Raw genomic sequence first — 20,453 nt, forward strand, 5'->3', positions numbered from 1 at the left:
GTAATGATCTGCTCAGCACATTCTTCTCCCACGAGACTCCAAATTCTTTTAGTCTCTCATCCCTACCCTCAATCGCTCTATTTTTGTAACCCAGTGTTAGGAAAGAGACATGCTCCTGAGTTGTTATTCAGATGACAAGCAAAATCCGTATGATCCATCCAAAGAGAACAAATTTGGCTTTTTTCTCTTACTGTGGATTAGAGAGATTTGCAAAAAAAATTTAGATCATGAGAGAAATTCAACCACTGTCAATATTAATTTTTCTTCTTGTTTGGTTCCTTTCACTGTGTGGATCAGTCCTCTCTGGCTTTGAGATATTCAAAGAGAGAATGAAAATAACTGCCCAGCAGAGACTTACAATGGGTGTAACAAGTTACTTTGTGATATAACCCCAACGTTTAAATGACTGACAGTTGTCTACGGGCATGTCTATGCTGCACAGTTAACCCAGGATCTTAAATTTTAGCTTTAATTTCTACCTATCAGTATAATCCACAAAGAAAACCCTCTGATCTAGGTTTGGAGGACAGATGAAATCACTCAAGTACTGATAGTTCTTCAGTATTTTTCTAATGCTCTCCCTCTCCCCTCCCACCCCCCCAAAGGATAGACAAGTTCTTCCATACTTGATAAGGAAAGAACCCTAAAGCATTTGAGAACAAAGAACCATAGGATAAGCCCCGAGATACGCACAGGCTTATGCCGAAACAGTGAGGACCCAGTAACACAGGTAGGGATTTACTATGGGAATGCTCAGATCCATGTGCTAATCAACCTGGTTAACTGTTCAGTTTCGGCATAACCAGTGATCGTGAAGCAGAGACTTGGATCTTTGTGCTAACAGAATTAGTTCATGCACAGAGAGACCACACTAGCAATACCATTAGACAACATAGTTGAAAGAAAGTGGTAAAAAAGGCTAAAGTAACTTCAAGCATTAAAATATACTAGCCAATGTAATCTTCTACCTTAAAACAGCTAGACAGCTATTGCAATTTCAAACATCCAATCAAATATTTAGACTTCAGGTCCATCATCCTGTGTCCCTCTTACTTGACCTGATGCATCAGGTCTGCTGCCCACTTCCCATGCTGGGGAATTGGCACTTCTAATAGTAGCATTTCAGCCATGTCTGAGATTTGGGATACAGCTGTAAGCCCCTAGGAAATGTTTTCCCCTGACTCATTTGGATCAGGACTTGACTAAACCATAGCCCCTTTATACTTTTCAAGGTCACTTAAACTAAGGCCGTTTGCAGTGTTCACCTATGCTGCTAGATAAAGCTAATGTCTTTGCACAGGCACACCCCATTAGCAAAAATAAAGCCATTGATTTTAGAGGGGTATATGCTGACTAGCACCAATGTGACATGCCATATTGTCCTGGTAACTTGTGCCATCGTTGTAGTTTGCAAGTCAATGTCACTTCAGTCCTTTACCCTGAAGCTGTGGTGAGCATATGCATAAATCTGTCACAACAGATACTATACTACTTCTGTAGAGCAAACAAATTATCACAGAGAAAATGTGTATATGATAAGCTGCTTTGACACAAGGGATTTAGTGTCTCACTCAAATACATCTGGCCATTTACATTTTAAAAGTTGTGGCTTTTAAAATGTTATCACACCATTGCAGCAATCTTTCACCTTGGCTGATGGTGAGGTTTCTCACATTAAATGCAGGGCTTGTGGGGTTATTCTGCTAAACTAAACTAAGCACTTAACTCACTAATTCGTCTTCACGGCTTACATTAAAGCAGACCTGCTATTTTAAATGAGGCATACCTCTTTCTCCCCCTGACAACATTTACAGTCTCTTCTCTATCCAAAAATTGTCAGTCATAACTAGCAGAGATCCAGAAAAAATGCTTTGTGCACTGAAACAAATAAAATCTAGGTGGTACCCAAAATGGTTTTCAATCTAAGAAGTTATCATTGACTTCTGCTTAGCTCCAAAAGCTATTTTATGTGAACACACAAAAAGATTGTTGTGTTGATAAAGATGTCTTAGCCACACTTCTGCATTTAATATGCCTGTGGACAAAACCCTTAAACATGCAGAAAACCTAGGGAATTAATTTGTCAAAAAAATACACATGTGCACAACCAGCTTAGCCTCAGTAAACAGAATTATCCTGGGCTCTTTTGCAATGTATAAGTTCCATTGTTACTAATATATGTATATGTAGTCCTACTGCAATGCTTATTGGTATATTCATAGTCATGCAAATGTTTCTCGTCTAGTTGTGCTGGTAATTGAATTCTTACGATTTTTTTTCTTTGCAGAGAGGGAGAGAGAGAGACACTGTATATTAATATGAACAAAATGCTATAGACATGCAAATGAGACACTGATCTTTTTTTTTCTTGTAGGACACCATCAAAACATGTAAACAAAGACCTTGGCAATATAGAGGAAAATAAAAAGCTAGAAGAAAACAATCACAAACCTGAAGCTTAAAAGACAAATGTCAGTCATTCCAGGTAAATGATGTGAACTTTGGAAAATAGAATCAGAACTGTTTACCTGTGTATCATATATCCTGTACAGCAGAAGGAGGTTCTCTTTCAGTTCAAGGGCTAGAGAGCCTCTGCTTCTGGAATAAGACGATCCAATCTTTAGTCAATCTAGGACCTCAGAGTTGAGATATGGTCTAGTGAGCACTATGAAATTATGAAGCTTTGTTCTCCCCTTTCAAAATATAAGTACTCTTACTAAAGGCAATAGGAATTATTTGTATTCTTGTGATATAGGGAGAGGGGGAGCAAGACACACAGCAGCTATGGATTTTTAATAGAGCATGTGCACACACATTAAAAGAAATGCAAAAGGATTCTGATATTTAGAAACAAACTATCGCATGCATTTGAGCTCATGCACTCAGGGAAGTTTTAATTATAAATAATTATATGATGTATACTCACAAAGGAGAACGTTTAGTTCTATTCACTATAGGTAAAAATTAGTTTTTGGTGGGCTCAAAACGATGTACATTCAAGAGGTAAGAAGTTCTTACCGTAAAATCACATACTATTACTAGCCTCATGCTGGATGTAGTCATTGTGCCATGACTGTGCAAGAGAAGTGGAGATTTCCCCTCTTCTTTATAAAACAGAAGCTGCAGGAAAATCCACGGAATCCAAACTGCAATGAATACAGTGGTACTACACCAAACCAACAGCATCATCCTGTGGTCAGATGCAGCCCCCACTGCTGCCTCTGTCCTCTTCTTTTAATGTCACAGGCTGGGGCTTACACCATCTTTCTGAACAGTGATGTCATCTAGCACACACACATTGTGGAAGGCCAGGGTAAAGAGGGTGGAAATCAGTTTCCAATGTTCTTTAAATTATGGAAGTAAGCAGTCAAAAGATAAGCTTTCTTATCAAATTTATTCAGTTTCTAAATTAGTTTTTTCAATTTGTGCCTCCACTTTTTAAGGTTTCTCAAATTGAACGCTCAAAACGCCCAGGTTCAGAAAGTGCTGTGCACCCATCCTTTGTCATCCCTCTTTAAAGTGTCAAGCTGCAAAGCCAAAAATGGAGAGGAACAAAATCATTGGTCGCTCTTGAAAATTTGGTGTAGAGATTGTAAAATTATTACACCAGGTTTCTTGTTTCAATAAGATGGGGATAGGAGGGTACTTTAGGGGGAAAATATAAGATCTTGAAAATGTTGGATCTGAATGTTTCAGTTATTCATACAGTCTTGCCTCTAACCTGAGCATAAACCACAAGACAACTTTTCTTGCCACAGATACCCAAACGAATCAAAGATCTGTGAGACACCAAGGGTGATCAGACAGTCCATATAAACATCTACTACTATTATTGTCAGGAATGTCCCTATTTATTGTGCAATAGTGTTCTAGTCATTGATAAACTTTAATTAATAATATATGTTGCGAAACTCCTCCATAGAGTTTGCTGTGCCAGAGTTCATCATTCAGGTAGGGAGAGTGTGGGGTGGGAGATTGCTTTCAACTTTTTCGGGGGTGGGGGTGATGGGACTCTTGTTCTGCTCTTTTAATTGCTCATACCCTTGAAATTCTGCAGTCCTAGAGTACACTGGTAGGAGGAAAGGAATGTCCAACACCAGGAGATTGAGCCATGGGTGAAAGCTACAAGCAGTTACCCTCTCCTTCCCACTTCCAGCTAGCTACTGGTCTCTCCTGCCTTCACCTGCAAATGACAAGCACCTTTGCTTCCAAACCCTACTGGAACTTCCTTGAAAAATCTGCTCTAACTGACCCCCCCCCCCCCCCCATGAGTCCCTAGCTGCAAAATTACTCCTATCTACCTTTGCCCTGCTAACAGTATTAAGAAAGATGCCCTCTCATATTGCTGATATCTGGACCCAAAGTAAAATGGGAAGGAAGAGAGCCCCTCTATGGATTCCTCACAATGCCACAGGGTGGCATTCCACCCTCCACTAAGTGATTGCTTAGGGATTATTTTGCTGGCTGCAAACGCCAGCCCAAAAGATACTATGGTACTTTATGTTAATCTGCTATAGCTGTGAAGGCTTAAAAAGAACACATTAGGATTCTGAGCATAAGGGTTTTAAGGCCTTCAGAGGTGGTGGAGTTGTCCTGTTTCCCTCAGCCTTAGAGAATGTCTGACACTGCAATCAGGAGGTATGGTTGCAGCTCCTGTAGGCATACCTGAGCTAGACCAAGCAAGCTCAGACTGGAGCCACAGCAGCAGTCCAAGAAGGAAGTTTCTCCATTTTCCTTGTAAAAATGGTAGAAATGTCAAAAAATTAGTCCCTGAACTTAATTTACAAATTTCTGGGAAAATGCTCCCAGTGTCCCTAGCTAGAATGCATGACAGGGGATGGATCACTCAATGATTGCCTGCTCTGTTCATTCCCTCTGAAGCACCTGCATCCACTACAGTTGGAAGATAGGAGAGTGGGCTAGATCGACCATTAGTTTGACCCAGTATGGCTGTTCTTATGTAAAATGGTGAAATTTGAATCCCTAAAATTCCCACTGTAATTTCATCTGGGAAAGACATGGCTCACTTCCTGCCCTAATGTTTTGTGTAATGGTGCTGGACATTGTAGTAGCTGCCACATCTACAGAGGTGACTGTACATTAGTGATGAATGAAATTAGCCCTGGGTAGTATGTGTGTATTGTTTTGGGTTCCTTCAAATCTAATGTGTTATATAAACATGAGCTCCTTATCATTACATTCATGATTTGGAGAATGCATTTATTGATTCATCAGCAATGGACATAAGTTATAAATTATATCACAAAAAGAAGTTTGTAATATTTTCTGGTGACATTTATTTTGCAGTTAAATAAAGGCTATTAAAACTCTTGTCTAATTATGATAATTTTGCCAGTTACCTAGTTTAACTGACTATTTTTCACATTTCAGAGAATACGTATAGAAGCATGAACGTGGATTGTATTCAAAACCTATACAAAGAAGTGACAGTTATTCATGGTTCAAGTATTGAACAGATCATTCTACCAAGTTTTCAAAGGATTTTAGATGCAATTATCTCAAGTTTAAAAAAAAAAAACTAATTTGGCATCAGCCAAGATAGTAGGTCACCATGTTGTGTTCTGTTTGTTTTTGTAAATGTCTGCACTGAAGAGTTCTTTTTGTTTGCCTTTATGTAAATTTTTTACGTAGCTATTTTTATACACTGTAAGGCTTTGTTCTGGGAGTTGCTGTTAATCTGATGTATGGTGTAATGTTTTTATTTCAATTTGTTTTTAGGACACCCTTTGAGCAGGTACATTTCTAATTCTGATTGCTATCTGTAAAACCCCTGCTTTCGTAGAGCAGAGATCTAAAATGTAAGGTTGTGTTATGGGGATAGAGCAACCTCCTTTTTCTAGTCTTGAAATCACCGTGGAGAGAGATGGAGCCAGCTATGACAAAAGTGCACTAAAGGGTTCATGAAAGTAAAAAACATCTAACTGACCAGAAAAGGGCATAGATCGTTTCCAAAAATAAGCTTGGGAGTCTAGCAAAGAATTTACTACAAAATTCTTGTTAGCCTGTGTACAGATTGCTGCTAATAATCCTTTTCTGAGTGAGTGAATCACATGTGTTCTTGATAGCAGTTTGGAAAAAAGTTATTGATTGTCCTCAGTCTCATTGTAGAGAGAGAGAGAGCAACACTGTAATTTTGAATTGGTTTTAAGTCCTTTTGGTTATCCACTGCCTTAAAGTACTGTACCTTTTCTTCGTTTCAAAAAGATAACAGTCAGAATTGGAGATTTTTTTAAAACAGTGGTCATATCAAAGCTGCATTTTTCCACAAAAATAGAATATATATATATTTTTTGTGTGTTTTTGTTAACTACGCTACAGATATTGAATGCACCTTGAGATAATTTTAGTGTTTTTACCTGGTACATAATTTATCAAACAGTGCATATAATTGTAACAATGAAATGTCTACGTATCTTTAGTTACATTCAAGTTTAACTTTATAAACGTGTTTTATGCTTGAGGAAATTTTTAGAATGATGATGTAAAAGGAAACTTTTTGGGTAGATGGCCAATAGAAAACTGTAAAAACTCAGAAGTTCCAGCTCAGTACTCTTAAACAGAAGTGTAGTTTCTGGGAGAATGTAATAGACAAATCTGATCATGGGAGGAAAATAAGTACAGAAAGTAAGCAGAACATCAGAATTCCATTTTTAAATCTATGATCCGGGGGGAAGTAAGTTTTTATAGACTGTTAGGCAAAAAAGTTAGTAAAAATAAATTAAAGAAATGGAAATTAGGAAACGTTTTGCCACTTCTACATTATTTAGAAAAAACACTGTTACTTGTAAATTTGTAAAATGTTAAATGTCTGGGCGGTAGTGACTGATGTCTTAATAAAAGCTTCCTGTAGTGCATTGGCATGGATTAAATACATAAAATGTCCTATAAACTCTATGCTGTATAAAATATTAAGGGGGAAATCCTGTTATATGCCTCTAAACTTTGATTTGTTAATGTTTTATTTGGCAAAGGGAAAAAAAATCTTGGTCAACATTTAAACCAAAGTAAAAGGGGTGGGGAAAAAACCAAAGTTGTTTGTTTTGCATGGCTAAGCCATTGTTATCTCTGTAAATACTGTGATTTTTTTCTTTTTTTTTTTTAGAATTTTTTTAAAAAAATTCTAAAATTTTTAAACCTGTTTTCCAAAATAAAACGTGAACACACAAAAAAGGTACTTTATATACAATTTTTTTTTATTTTGGTGTGAGAACACCACTGCCAACTGAAATGCAGTGGGAGTGACTAGAAAAAAAAAAGTTGTAATGGCTTTAAGTATGTGATAAATGACAGAAGTTTATTGTAATTCTCTATATTTTGAGAAGAAACCTTCAAGACTAAGAAGTACAGGGAATGGGTCGAAAAAATATTTATCATTGTCTTGGGAAAAAAACAAGGAAGATTTAAAAAATAATCACTCACTTTCTACACCCACAATTGTGAAAAAGGAATAAAAACCTCACCTTTTGAAATTCTGCTGCATCTCCCATCCAGTTTAACTCTTCAGCCCTAGGAGACAGATTTTTCCCTGTTCAACATTCACTTCAGGCATGTTTCAGGAACCACCAGTGCAAAAAAAAAAAATGAATGTTTCAATCCATGCCTAAAAGATAATAAAACTGAAGTATGAATTCACCTGCTTGTCTGACATTTCAGTTCAAAGGAACACTTCTGAATGTGAGGAAAGACCCTGATCCTGCGAGTTCTTAAGCATGCATGTAACTTTACTCTTGTGAGTAATCTCTGAAATCACTGGGGTTCCACACAGGTGCTGGGATCTGTCCAAGAATCAAATCTTATCACACTATGCAGAACATGAGTACATGTATTAAGTACCCATCATTGAGACATATGGGCACCTTACAAGTAAACCTATGTATGGGTTACATTTTGCAGGGTGAAGAAATCAGGTTTGGCCTCCAGAAAGAACTGCAATTATGGGCCATGAGGGCCCAGGTCTGTCAGTTACAGATCAACTGCTCCAAATGAATTCATTTGATCTCAGTTGTGATTATTACCTACAGTACAAATCCCTGCTTACATGCTGAATAGATTAAAGCAGACAAAGTGAGGGAGAAAGGAACTATTATCCACATTTCAACGATGAGGAATTGAGGCAGAGAGAGAGATTAAACTCTCTGCCCAAGGTCATACAGGAAATGGGTGGTCTTGTGATTAAGGCACCGGACTATGTTCTCCAGTTTAACTGATTGTTCAGTAGGACCAGTTCTGCAATCACCACCAATAAAAGATTGAGGCAGAAATTTATGTAGTGGTTGAAAGTCTGCTCTTTTGAATGGGGGGAGATGGGAAGGAGTAATTTCTCACACACAAAAACGCAGTAGAAAATTATAGTAGATTCTGCCCTTTGACTTTTTTTTGAAGGCTCTAAGGGTGTAGTATATCTATGGTGTAATGCTTGCTTGTGCCCATCTCTGGGTATTCACTTCACCCTTTGTGTATCTATCTTAACCCACAGGCTTTGTTTAGACTTTCTAATCCAACATGAGTTTCCTAGTCATTTATCTATCAGACACAACACAGAGCCACAATCTATAGCAACCGAGGCTGCTGTGAGATAAGGAATAAATTTTCAGCTGAAACAGCAGGGGTCCAGGTAGCCAATACATGCACATGTAGGAAATACAAATAAAAATATCTATTCCCCCATTTGTTATGGTATATCTTATTTCCGGACTTACTATAGTGACAAAAGCACAGCCCCAATACTACCCTTTACTTACCCAGTATGTATTGCATCTTCTTGGACAGGAAATTTCTCTTCTACTGAGTTTTGAAACAATTACATAAAATTAATATAGTGTGTTTGTAGTGGCAATTAGTGTTTAAAACTATATTGGGATTGTTAATTTAATATGAAATATTAAAATTATTATAGTGTATAAGAATGTCATTCATTCATTGGTCTTAGACCAAAATTCCTCCAGGAAATGTCACAAATCCACTTAATATCCCCAATTGCTGACTGATCCACTTAAATCTCTGATTTACTTGTAACATTACCCCATGAAGCCAGATAAATGTTAGCTAACAGGAAGTTAAGAGGCTGTATGTATATAATTATTCTAGCTCAGGTTATCAGTTATACGCATTAAATACCTTGTTTCAGCCAGTGTCACGGAATGGTTTTGGAGTTTGGTGCAAACCATCAACATCAGACCTGGGACTTTGCAGTTTCCTGGCTCTGCAAATCAACTGATGTTACAAGAAAGCCAAATACATCCTCGCCCACAGATGTAAAGGCTGCTGATACATAACTTGTTCCAGCTTGCTAAGGTGCATGACAGGCAGCTAAACTCACCTTTTCAGTCTCAATATGTGCTTTTATTATTCTGTTGCGTAGCCTTGAGGACTCCCACCTTCTTTTAGAAAAGCGAAAGATTAAGACCCAGAGCTGCAGCTGGTGTAAATCAACACAGCGCCAGTGTGGAACGGTGCTGACTTACCCTAGCAAGAGGAGACATCCCCGAGATCAGGGGTCAGCAACTTTTCAGAAGTGGTGTGCCGAGTCTTCATTTATTCACTCTAAGGTTTCACGTGCCAGTAACACATTTTAACGTTTTTAGAAGATCTCTTTCTATAAGTCTAACATATAACTTAACTATTGTTGTATGTAAAGTAAATAAGATTTTTAAAATGTTTAAGAAACTTCATTTAAAATTAAATTAAAATGCAGGCCCGCTGAACTGGTGGCCAGGACCTGGGCAGTGTGAGTGCCACTGAAAATCAGCTCATGTGCTGCCTTCAGCACGCGTGCCATAGGTTGCCTACTCCTGCCCTAGATTATAGCCACAAACCTCACAGTGGGTGGGCTGCATATGGGGAGTAGAGAGAGGGGAAGCTCATTTAGCAAACCAGTGTACTCTGGAGCTTGTGTTAGGGGGCAGAGGACAGGTAGGAAAAGGAGATACGGTTCCAGTGGTGATTTACTGCCCAGAAAAGGGGCATATAGAAGGGGGCAGAGCACTGCAAAGAAGATGCAGGATGCTTCACAGCCTGAAGGAAAGAACAGTCCCAGCACACAACCCACTTAGTGTAACATACCAGGGTACAATTCAGACCTATGAGTAGCTGTGTCACCCCTGCCTTGTGACCTGGGATGCCCTTTGCGTTGCCTTGCTTCTGTAGCCTCCAGCCTGGACTGCTCACAAACAGCCTCCAGCATGGAAGTCACTCCCAGCTATATCTGTGTGTGCTGCAGCCAGCCAGCCACGTCTTGGCTCTTGCTAGCATTAAAAATTACCACAGGGTGATCCCAACACACTCCCAGATTTCCCCCCAGAAACTATATCCTGTACTGCCCAGATCTACTGAGTCCGAGACTCCTTTAAGGGAATACTATGCACAAAACTTGCTATCCCAAATGGGGTTACCTGGACATTTCAACTTGAACACACTGGATTAGATAAAACAGTAAAACAAGTTTATTAACTACAAAGAGAGATGTTAAGTGAGTACAGGTAAGGAGGCATAAAAGTCAGAAATGGTTACAAGAAAAATAAAGATAAAATGCTTACTGCTGCCTAACTTAATAAAAACTAAGATTCAAAGCCAAGCACCATGTGCTTTCAGCAGTCTTACTGACCATGCCCTTTAGATCAGGACCACTCCCCCAAACTCCAATGGCTGTTTCCTCTGTCTCTTCAGGTGCAGTGAATGTGATGGGCATGGAGAGAGAGAGGGGGGTCCTTTGAGGTATTTGCTCCATCTTTTTATAGTCCTGTCCCCCTTTGAGAAGCATTTCCATCTGGGAGCAAAGTGGCAAGCAGACTACGTGAAAGGAAAAACTGTTTCTTTAGTAAGATGTAGATTTTTTTTTTTGACCTCTCCTTTCCTGCCAAAGAATGGCCACTTACCTGGTAATTGTCCATCAGCCTTGTTTACACCTGGCTGAGGCATCAACTTGCCCTTTATCTCTGAGGAACTGGTCTGACCACTCCCCAGACTTTCCTGGAAAAAAAAGTATTTTAGTCATGATTTCAGCTTATGTTTATAACTTCACATATAATGCTGCTATATGCATTTTGCCATAATATTATTGATCAGCATATTATGAATGTTTAAATGATACCTCAGAAGACATCTTGTACAAACATTACTACAATAACATGTAGGGTGTGAACACAGCTATTTTCTCTCACACTTAGCCTGTTTGCAAAGTATAAGATTTGATCCTAACAATATATATGGTCTGTGTACACCCCCTCCCCCCACACACACTGAAATGGATAGTGATTGTATTATGCTACAGGCTGTCTCATCTTGCCAATTACTTTTTCTAATAACCAGCAGCAACCATCCATTTTGGATTAAATAACCTGAAATTCAGATAGTTGTGCTCATCAGTGGTTAGCAAATTATTTTCTAAAGGTTTAAAGAACAGAAGAATCAGAGAAAATCAAATCAGACCATCCCAGCCAGTCCCAGTTCACACTGAAAGCAATGCAGGAGAAGCTGGCGAGAACATATTCCCACCCATCCCAGGAATCAATCTTTATTTCTGGTGAATATTCTGAATTTCACACATTGGAAAGACATTTCTTGCAGTGAAGTGCCTTGCTGTCTACAATGGATGTGCTGGTACTCTTCAGAACAAAAGGTAGAAAACTTGGGATTGACAAATCGTTATTGAAGTTTACTCCTGTAGACAGGAGGCAGGCTGGGCTTTTTCCATTGTCCTAGCTCTCCTGTGCCATCAGATAAGGACTACATAGTCTCTCCCAGCATATCCTGATGCCCATTTTCTATCCCTTGTTTCTATGTAGAGCTTCCCTCCACCCCGCCCCCACAATGATTTGTTCTAATTACAGTAGAACATTTTGTTCAGAAACGTCAATGCATCTTAAAATATTCAACTATAGGCAGATTAAGACTTCTATAAAACCACCAAACAATACACATACAGTGAGGAAAACAGATAATATGTTGCTATAAACATGAAAAGTGGGTCATCCTAATTCACAATCATGTTGTTTTCATCCTCTCCCTCTACTTAGAAGGTTGTTTCTCTCACACATCACTAACAGCAGCAAATCCTCTGAAAGTTCTACATACCTTGGGTTATATCACCAAATGAACGTCAACTCCAAACCTAAACACAAAAATCATCACTGATCTATACAGCTTCTCTCAGCTCAAAATCATACCTTCCTAATCATGCTTTCATGACACAGATGCCCACATGAGCCATTGAATAATCCAGGGGTTCTCAAACTTCATTGCCCCATGACCCCCTTCTGACAACAAAAATTACTACATGACCCCAGGAGGGAGGAACAAAGGCTGAGCCCGCCAGACACACACCCCACCTCGGGCAAGGCGGGCCAAAGCCAAAGGGCATCAGCCCCGGGCGGGTGGGGGGGCTATAACCTGAGCCCTGCCACCCAGAGCTGAAGCCCTTGGGCTTCAGTCCCGGGCAGTGGGGCTTGGGTTTCAGCCAAGATCCAGCAAGTCTAAGCCAGCCCATGCGACCCCATTAAAACAGGGTCACGACTCACTTTGGGGTCCTGACCCACAGTTTGAGAACCACTGGCTCACATGCATGCATATATCACTGACTGACTTGTTTTCCAGTATCAGAAGACAAAAACATATTCAGGTGATGTTGTAAGTAGTTCAACACTGTCCATATATAGATTTGAGACTTCATTAATAGCTGCATAATAGCTGTTTCTGAGAGGGGTAAGTCCAGCACAGATCATACAATGAAAATAAAGGGAGAACATAACTAGTTTTATTTCCCAAATTTAGATTCTCTTAAAGAATTCTATTAAACCTCATATCCATAACAATATTTCCAGGACTTCAATTTCAATGACGTTGAAATAAAAGCTTTCCTCAGCAGTACGGCGAATCCAAATGTGACACTGGCAGACCAGGTCACGCTAGAGTGTATTCAGGTCAATTCACTTGTATCTTAATATAGAGCAAAGCAATTCGTGTTTTGGGTGTTTAAACTTCATGAAAACTAATGGGATATTACATGCATTGTTTTCACTTATCTGTTAATGTTACAATGTAATAGAATTTAAATTGTGTATACCCCTGTAACTAAATAACTCAAAGAAATCTTGAGAAATGCTAATGAAGGATTTAAGGACTTAAATAGAAAATGCTAATTTCAAAGCAAGTGGCCATTATGTTGTCGGAGAAAAACTGAGTTCTCACTTTTTGTTTGGGTACAGCAAGTCAGATGCTTTATTAACTCTCACAATTGTGCAGAGGGAGAGAGCTAAGCAGGTCTCTCTCAACAGTAAACAATTACAGCAAGCATTTATACCTTTTGTTACAGACAATGAGCAACAACTGCATTTTGTTTATACATAGGTCATTCTGATATCTTGTTTTGCTCACTAATGTAGACTCTTAGTCTACATTCCATATTATCTACACAAGGTCGCAATAACTTCTCACACAATTCTTTCTCACCCGCCTCACACAATCCTCGCTTCTACAAATCTCACGTTATCAGGGCTACAGTTAGCCTGACTCTTGCTAACAAACTGTCATGCATTGCAGTTCTTTTCTGACAGTTCTTTTTCTGCTTCCACAATGTATTATGGTCGGAGATCAAAGGACTAAATGCACACATCATCATCATCAAAGGAAAAGCCCACGTGGGTAGAGATATGGTCAGCTTGTTTCTATCAGAAGAAGTTAATATGGATTCAAGGAAAAATCCTTCATCTCCATTTGGACTCTTACAGGGAAGTGTGCCAGAGACCCTGAGACAATCTGGGTATCCTGAAGAGACTTTTGGGAGACTTGCAGTTTATTACAGCACTGCCACAATTTGAACTTACAAACTGTGACTCACCTGTTATATTTTACCTGCTTTAACCTCAAAATAATTTTCATTCTTTTTCTTAGCTAATAAACCTTTAGTTAGTTTACTACAGATTTGGCTATCACTGTCTTTGGTATAAGATCTAGAGTACCAATTGATCTGGGGTAAGTGGCTGGTCTCTTGGGACTTGGAGCAATCGGATGTAATTTTTGGTTTAAGGGACCAGTCCAGTTTGTCTGGGTGGCAAGATAGGCTGGAGAGTCAAAGGGGACTGTCTATGACTCCATGGTAAGACTGCTATAGTGATCCAGGAGCTCACATTTGTTACTGGCTTGGTGAAATCTAGTGACAGAACACACCACCAGCTGGAGCAGCTCTGTGGCCAGCCGCCCCGGCCGCTGCTGGAGTGGCCCCAGGGCCAGCCGCACCGGCTGCTGCTCAGGCAGCCAGCCCCAGGCACCGCCCGAGCAGTGGCCAGTGCAGCTGGCCCCAGAGTCCACCCGAGCAGCAGTCCCTGGGCGGCCAGTGCAGCCATTGCTGGTGGCAGTCCCTGGGCGGCTGGAGTGGCCTCTGCCAGCAGCCTCCAGCAGTGGTGCCCAGGCAGCTGGTGCTGCCGGCAGCAGGGGCCACATCTGGCCCCGCCCCCTCCAGAGGCAGTTCCTCGGAACACCCCCCAGCACAAGCCCCTCCAGATGCCCCCCAGCAGTGGCCCCCTTAAGATTTAGTCAGGAGTATTTCTAGTATACGTCATGGGCAGGTCACGGGCCCATGAATTTTTGTGTATTGCCTGTGACCTGTCCATGACTTTTACTAAAAATACTCGTGACTAACTTGTAGCCTTAGTTACAGGCACACTTCTGCAGGCCCTGATCCTGCAACTAAACCTTTTTGGCAGACTGCTGTGCCCCTAGGGAAACCCACTGTCTTCAGTGGAGCTTCACACGGGCTCAGCAGTCTGCCCACACACACTATCTGTGCAGGATTGTAGGCTAAGAGAGACAAGTCATCACATGTGTGCAGTAAATTTCCAGTATTTTGGCTGGTCTCTTATTTATATCCAAATTAACATGAATGGTGTTTTATTTTATCATTACTAAAAGAGCAAACTTGGAGAGAGAATCATCCTGATAACCACTACGAGAGAGAACACAGATTAAAGGTAAAACATTGCAATCAATATTACAGAGGATTGGTTAAAGTGTTACCTTTATTAACAGCAAGAATGAGCAATGGCAACAAAATGTGCTCTTCCCATACTGAACAGGTCTTAGCAACAGGTGCAACTTTGTGGTTTGAATTAAACAGACTGTTTTCTCTCACATCAGAACTCATTTCCTTCCAGCCCAGTCTCAGCATCTGGATAACAGCGCAATGCTAATAGGTTTTTTTCCCCTCGTGATTCTGAGCAGGTCTATGATTAATCATGCTGTCACCTGTTCCAATGAGAGCAGGAAGCTGAGCATTATTATTTATACCCAGAAAAGTGCTGGGCATTTACCGTATGGTGGCAATGGCCAATCAGTTGACACATTGGTTATCTTGCACGCTCTCTGAAGGATTTACACAAGCATAAGAAAAGTCAGAAGAGAAATAGGGAATTTGGGAACACATACATGGTGAAGGGATATTAAGAGAAAATGTAGAAGGGATCAAACCAATCCTCATGACTATGCCTACGAAAGTCCCAATCACTCAAACAATAATTTTAGGATCAGAAGAGAGCAATGTAATGCCACACTGTATTTTTTAAAAGGAAAAGGCCAAATGTGAATCCCTCCTGTAACGTGGAAATTCATACCAAAGGGGGCAAATGAGGAAATATTAATATTAATGTGTTCAGGAGGGGAAACTATAGGCCATGCTCTAATGAAAGGACAGAACGTGTATATAGAGAATTCCATGAGCACAGCTGAGCACAATTTGTAAACCAAGTTATAACACAGGGAGATGTTTCTACGGTAATTTGAGATGTCCAGACCATGGACACTGGAATTTGAGATACAGTAAAAGAACTGCCAGAAATGGGAAGAGTAGAGATGGAATTATTAGTTACAGACCAACTAATTAAACCAAATATTCCCCCTATTATCACAAGCACACAAACAAAGGTAAACTCCACTTCTGAACTTTTCCTATGTCCAGTAGTAACACCAGGACCAGAAAATGGATTAAAACTTTCCCCTGTCAAAAGCAAAACCAGTGCCTTATATGATAAGGTATGTTTGTTTCATGTTCCAATTATTCTTAACCCAATGGGATTTCCACCAATATTGAAGTTTGTCATGGTAGTCAAGTTGGGGGATTCTATAAAGAATTTATTCAACAACTTTGGGATAACCCAAGAAGCAAAGGAACAAATATTAGAAGAAAGAGACGATAGTGGGATAACAGGAACTATTATGGGTTGTTTGGGACAGGCATGTCCGTAGTAACTCAAGGAGATATAGAGGCACTGCAAAAATCAGTTAAATAAATTAAAACAAAGTATAAAAAATAAAACACTCCATCCCCTTGCTAAGGCAGAGAGTAGATTAATTGATGAAGAACTACTTATGGTAATAAATGTGCATGATATTGCCCAGGCATTAAGAGAAACCCAGGAAACAGTTTATCAGTTAAACAAACACAATAATGAAGAAGCTGGAAGTCATACTGCAGCTGAAGAAATAATGGGTGTATGTGTGTATATATATATATATATATATATATATATACACATACACACACACACACACACACACACAGAGCCATTCAAGAAGCTTTAAGAGATCTCCAAATGGGATGATAGCTAACCTCATCCACCAACAAATATTTGCTGGACTGATACATGAATGAAACCGAGCTAGTCAAGGAGGCTGACATCCTGCAGGATCTAGCTGCTATAACTGTTACCTCTTGATTACAGTTAATTTATAGAAGACATGCAAGTCTATTTTTCACTTTCCTGCCAATAATTGAAAAGAAGGTCATTAATGAGACAATAGCAGTGTTCACTCAATAGAGGTCCTAGAATAGTCCATTTTTAAGGAATGTGCCCAGGTCCCTCAGATACTGGAAAGACAGTCACATGGATAGTGGCAGGCACCTTGTCTGGACTGCTGCACAGAGGTGCAAGCCAGATGGATCTGCTGATGTGATGCCCTATGGGCTATGCAACCCGTTTGTGGTATAGATCATAGTAATGAACCAGAAATCCAAGAAAGGACTCATCTCAACTGCCCAGTATGGCTGAGTACCTGAAATGGACATCAAACCCGTGTGGGGAATGGAGAGTACTATGTGGTCGCACAACAGTTAAAATACCATTATGGAGGAAAAGCATGTCTGAGTAGTCAGTTCAATTGGTGTTTTATCTCTAAACTGAAAACTGTAATTAGATCAGTCAAAAATCATACCTATACCCAAATTTGTTGACCCATTAGTAAAAAAAAGTTGACCAGACTCTGGTCCTGAGGCCATTGCTAAATTAAACTTGTACTTGAATTCTTTGTTAAGATTAAATACAAATCATTTTTCCTGCATGTGGATTAATTAGATCCAGTGAATAATCAAATAGAACAAAGTTTAAAACCAGTTAACTGGTGGGATCAAGTGAATACAATTGGGGAACTTCCAACTGTGGCATGGATGTTAGTTTTAAGATGTGTTAAACATTTATTATGGATACAAATAATAATTGTAGCACTGCTTATAACACATTCTAAGATAAGTTGTATGTTAAAGGATCGTTAAAAGAAACAGGAAAGCGAACAAGCATTGGCCTATACCGCTTTACTCCAGCATGTAATATAAACGAAACCCTTTGAAAATATATTTTCAAGGGTACTGATGTAGTGGGATAACTGTTGGAGAACAATTGATTATTAAGGCTCTAAAATAAAGACATCCCTCATGATGCAACACTGGAAAAAGTACTAACAAGGTGGTCATGTTTTAATTTTTTGGTAATGATTTAGAAATATTAAGGGGCCACCACTCATAGAACCTGTATTTAAAGAAGATAAAGTGGTATTAACATTTTGAGGTAGTTAGGATGACCAGACAGCAAATGTGAAAAATCGGGACAGGGAGTGGGGGGGGGTAATAGGACCCTATATAAGAAAAGGACCCAAAAATCAGGACTTTCTCTATAAAATCAGGACATCTGCTCACCCTAGAGGTAGTGGTGCTTTTTACCCCTTCCCCACCCCCCAATGGGTATGATAATACCCATCTATTGAATTATGATACAGAAATATACAAATGAAGAATAGCTAAATGGTAAGATTTATGAGTTATATTTTAATAATTTGTAATTATGGATAGTGATATCCCAAGGTCTCAGCCTCCGTTGCTGATATAAGTGTAGTTTTGCCAATTCTTACATAGAATTGCTGATCTGCTTTAAATGATGTTATTGCTGACAGGACATAGGTAACATTGTGCTGGAAGATTTAAGCAAAGGTATGCAAAACTGTAAAGACCAAACAAAATCCCCTCTTGACTAGAAAGCCCAGGAGCACGATGACATGGAACAGAATGATACAGAAATTGTCTCAGCAGCAAAACCTGTGTAAATTGAAAATTGTGCATTCGTAGTGTACAGTTATATAAGAAAATGCCTAATGTGCTTAAAGCTGAATGGAGAAAGGTTAAGAAATGTGTAATGAGGAAATGTACAAAAAGACCCAAGTGAACAAATCAGAGAAACAGCAGACCAGAAACCAAAGGAACAGGACTGAAGGATCAGACAAGAAGTCAAAGGCAGTACAATGACCATCAGAAAGTACAGGAGAACTTTCCAGTGCCCTGGAATGCAGTAACTTGGGTTCCCTACCTAAGCAGTCAAATATGTGTATAAGTGACAATAATTCTATCTGAAATTGGATTAAATAAAGGCAAAAATTGATTAAGGCTAAACTGGGTGGACTTGTGACTCAGTTTCCCACCATACACTCCCAAAACAGAATATGGAGTAATGTATCACAGGATTTTGGGGCATCCTTTCCCAATAGCATCCAGACCAATGTCAATACTCCAGCAGTTGTTACAAAAGTATATGTCACACCTGACTGAAAAAAATAATCTTTAGCCTTAATGAATCAAGCCATTTGAAATCATTTTCACATAGTGTTGGTTAAGTTCCAACATATTTCCAGATGTACAGCCTGTGGCATTTGGCAACTAGGTCAGAGTTCACTCTCTCAGGCTTGGAGCCTCAAAATTGACTCTGATAATTGCTGTGATTATATTGCTAATGCCTTGGTGACAGCAGAAAAGTAGATTGAAGTTAGTATATTTCGCTGACACCACAACCCGCAGCCAATGTCAGACTTCTTATCAGCTTCTTTCTGGTCAAAAAACCTAATAAAATTTTAGTTGTGAATGTCATTTGATATTAGCCTGCTAATCAAGAAACCATCTCATTTTGATGGGCTGTCACCCACATAGCATAAATTCAGGACACTACCTGGCAGTGTTTCAGACACTTATAATATAGGCAGCGTTAGTGAAACCAGTTCCATACCAGCAAGTCATGCTTCCTTGGGCTACAGTCTGGTCACATCTTAAATGCTGAGTATTGCCAATGGGAGATATGAATTTAAAACACCAAGGTGTATCAGGTGATGGTGTTGGGTATTTGGTATGTGTATCTCTCTGCTCTAAGCCAGTGCTTTAGCAGAGTGCTGAAAGGACTATCAAAAGCCCCTGGATAAAATTCCACCATTAGATGGAGCTCCATGTCTGTCTGTCCCACATTTATCTGTCAGGAAGAGAGACGTGTTGGATTAAATCCCTGATTCTCCAGCCTCCTCCCCCAAGAGCCACATTTACTGCTGTTTGCTCTACAACTGGAAGCTATTACCTTTCTACCCGCTACACTGATCTTTGCTTCTGTTTCCCTCATTACAACATCATAAGAAAGAGTGGAGGTGCCATTGAGGGAGAGCAGCCAGTTTCACATATGCCTCCAAACCTTGTATTTTCCATCTGACTTTAATGATGAGGGCATAGAGAACAGGACAGGAGTTGAGAAAACCCAGGAGAGAATCTCAAGAGGGAGCAGGCAGGAAAGGGATACCCCACGGCCTACACAATATGGAGGAGGGAAACATTCTAGAGAGAGACAGTGTAAGCGACTCCTGAGGTGAGGTGGTAACTCAATGTGAGACAGATAGCCCAGAGTGAGAGAGAGTGGAGGAAGAGACCCAAGAGTTGGAGAAAGACTGAGGGGAAGAGACCCTGGGGAGGGAGAGATGAGAGAAAGATACATACAGAAAAACAGGGACTACAGAAGAAAGGAAGTGTAGTGGAAGAGGAAACAACAGAGCAGGACAGGAAGGAGGTTGAACACCACAGTAGCAACCATGAGAATAGAGAATGAACCAATGGAAACAAAAAAAAAAAAAAAAAAGAAATAAAAAGATGCTGCTGCTCTCTGAAGAAAGAATAAGGAGTGACAGAAAGGAGGGGGAAAAAACCCTACCTGGGGAAAAATGGAGTGGCAATAGAGGCATACAACTGGTGTATAATGCTTGCATCTTTTAGGACTTGATTTCAGCATACTATGCCTTCAGGTTTCTTGGAGCCTGCTGGCTCTAGCCTCTATTTTATGATGAATAGTTGAGTGCAGATAGAGGACAGACGC

At 39.8% G+C, this 20,453-nt stretch overlaps 1 protein-coding gene across 2 annotated transcripts in view; it reads left to right on the plus strand.

Annotated features, from left to right (window-relative positions):
- Positions 1-7,602, plus strand: part of ALCAM (activated leukocyte cell adhesion molecule) — a 161,392-nt gene extending 153,790 nt beyond the window's left edge. For both annotated transcript variants that reach the window (XM_024200328.3, XM_024200329.3), the window contains 2 exons: positions 2,375-2,485; positions 5,392-7,602. In XM_024200328.3, coding sequence (XP_024056096.1) covers positions 2,375-2,462 — 88 coding nt within the window. In that variant the 3' untranslated portion in view covers positions 2,463-2,485; positions 5,392-7,602. The remainder of the gene's footprint in view (positions 1-2,374; positions 2,486-5,391) is intronic.
- Positions 7,603-20,453: the final 12,851 nt, after the last annotated feature.

The sequence above is a fragment of the Terrapene carolina genome, unplaced genomic scaffold, assembly GCF_002925995.2.
Source record: "Terrapene carolina triunguis isolate 2854851 unplaced genomic scaffold, T_m_triunguis-2.0 Scaffold558, whole genome shotgun sequence".
Classification (NCBI taxonomy): domain Eukaryota; kingdom Metazoa; phylum Chordata; order Testudines; family Emydidae; genus Terrapene; species Terrapene triunguis.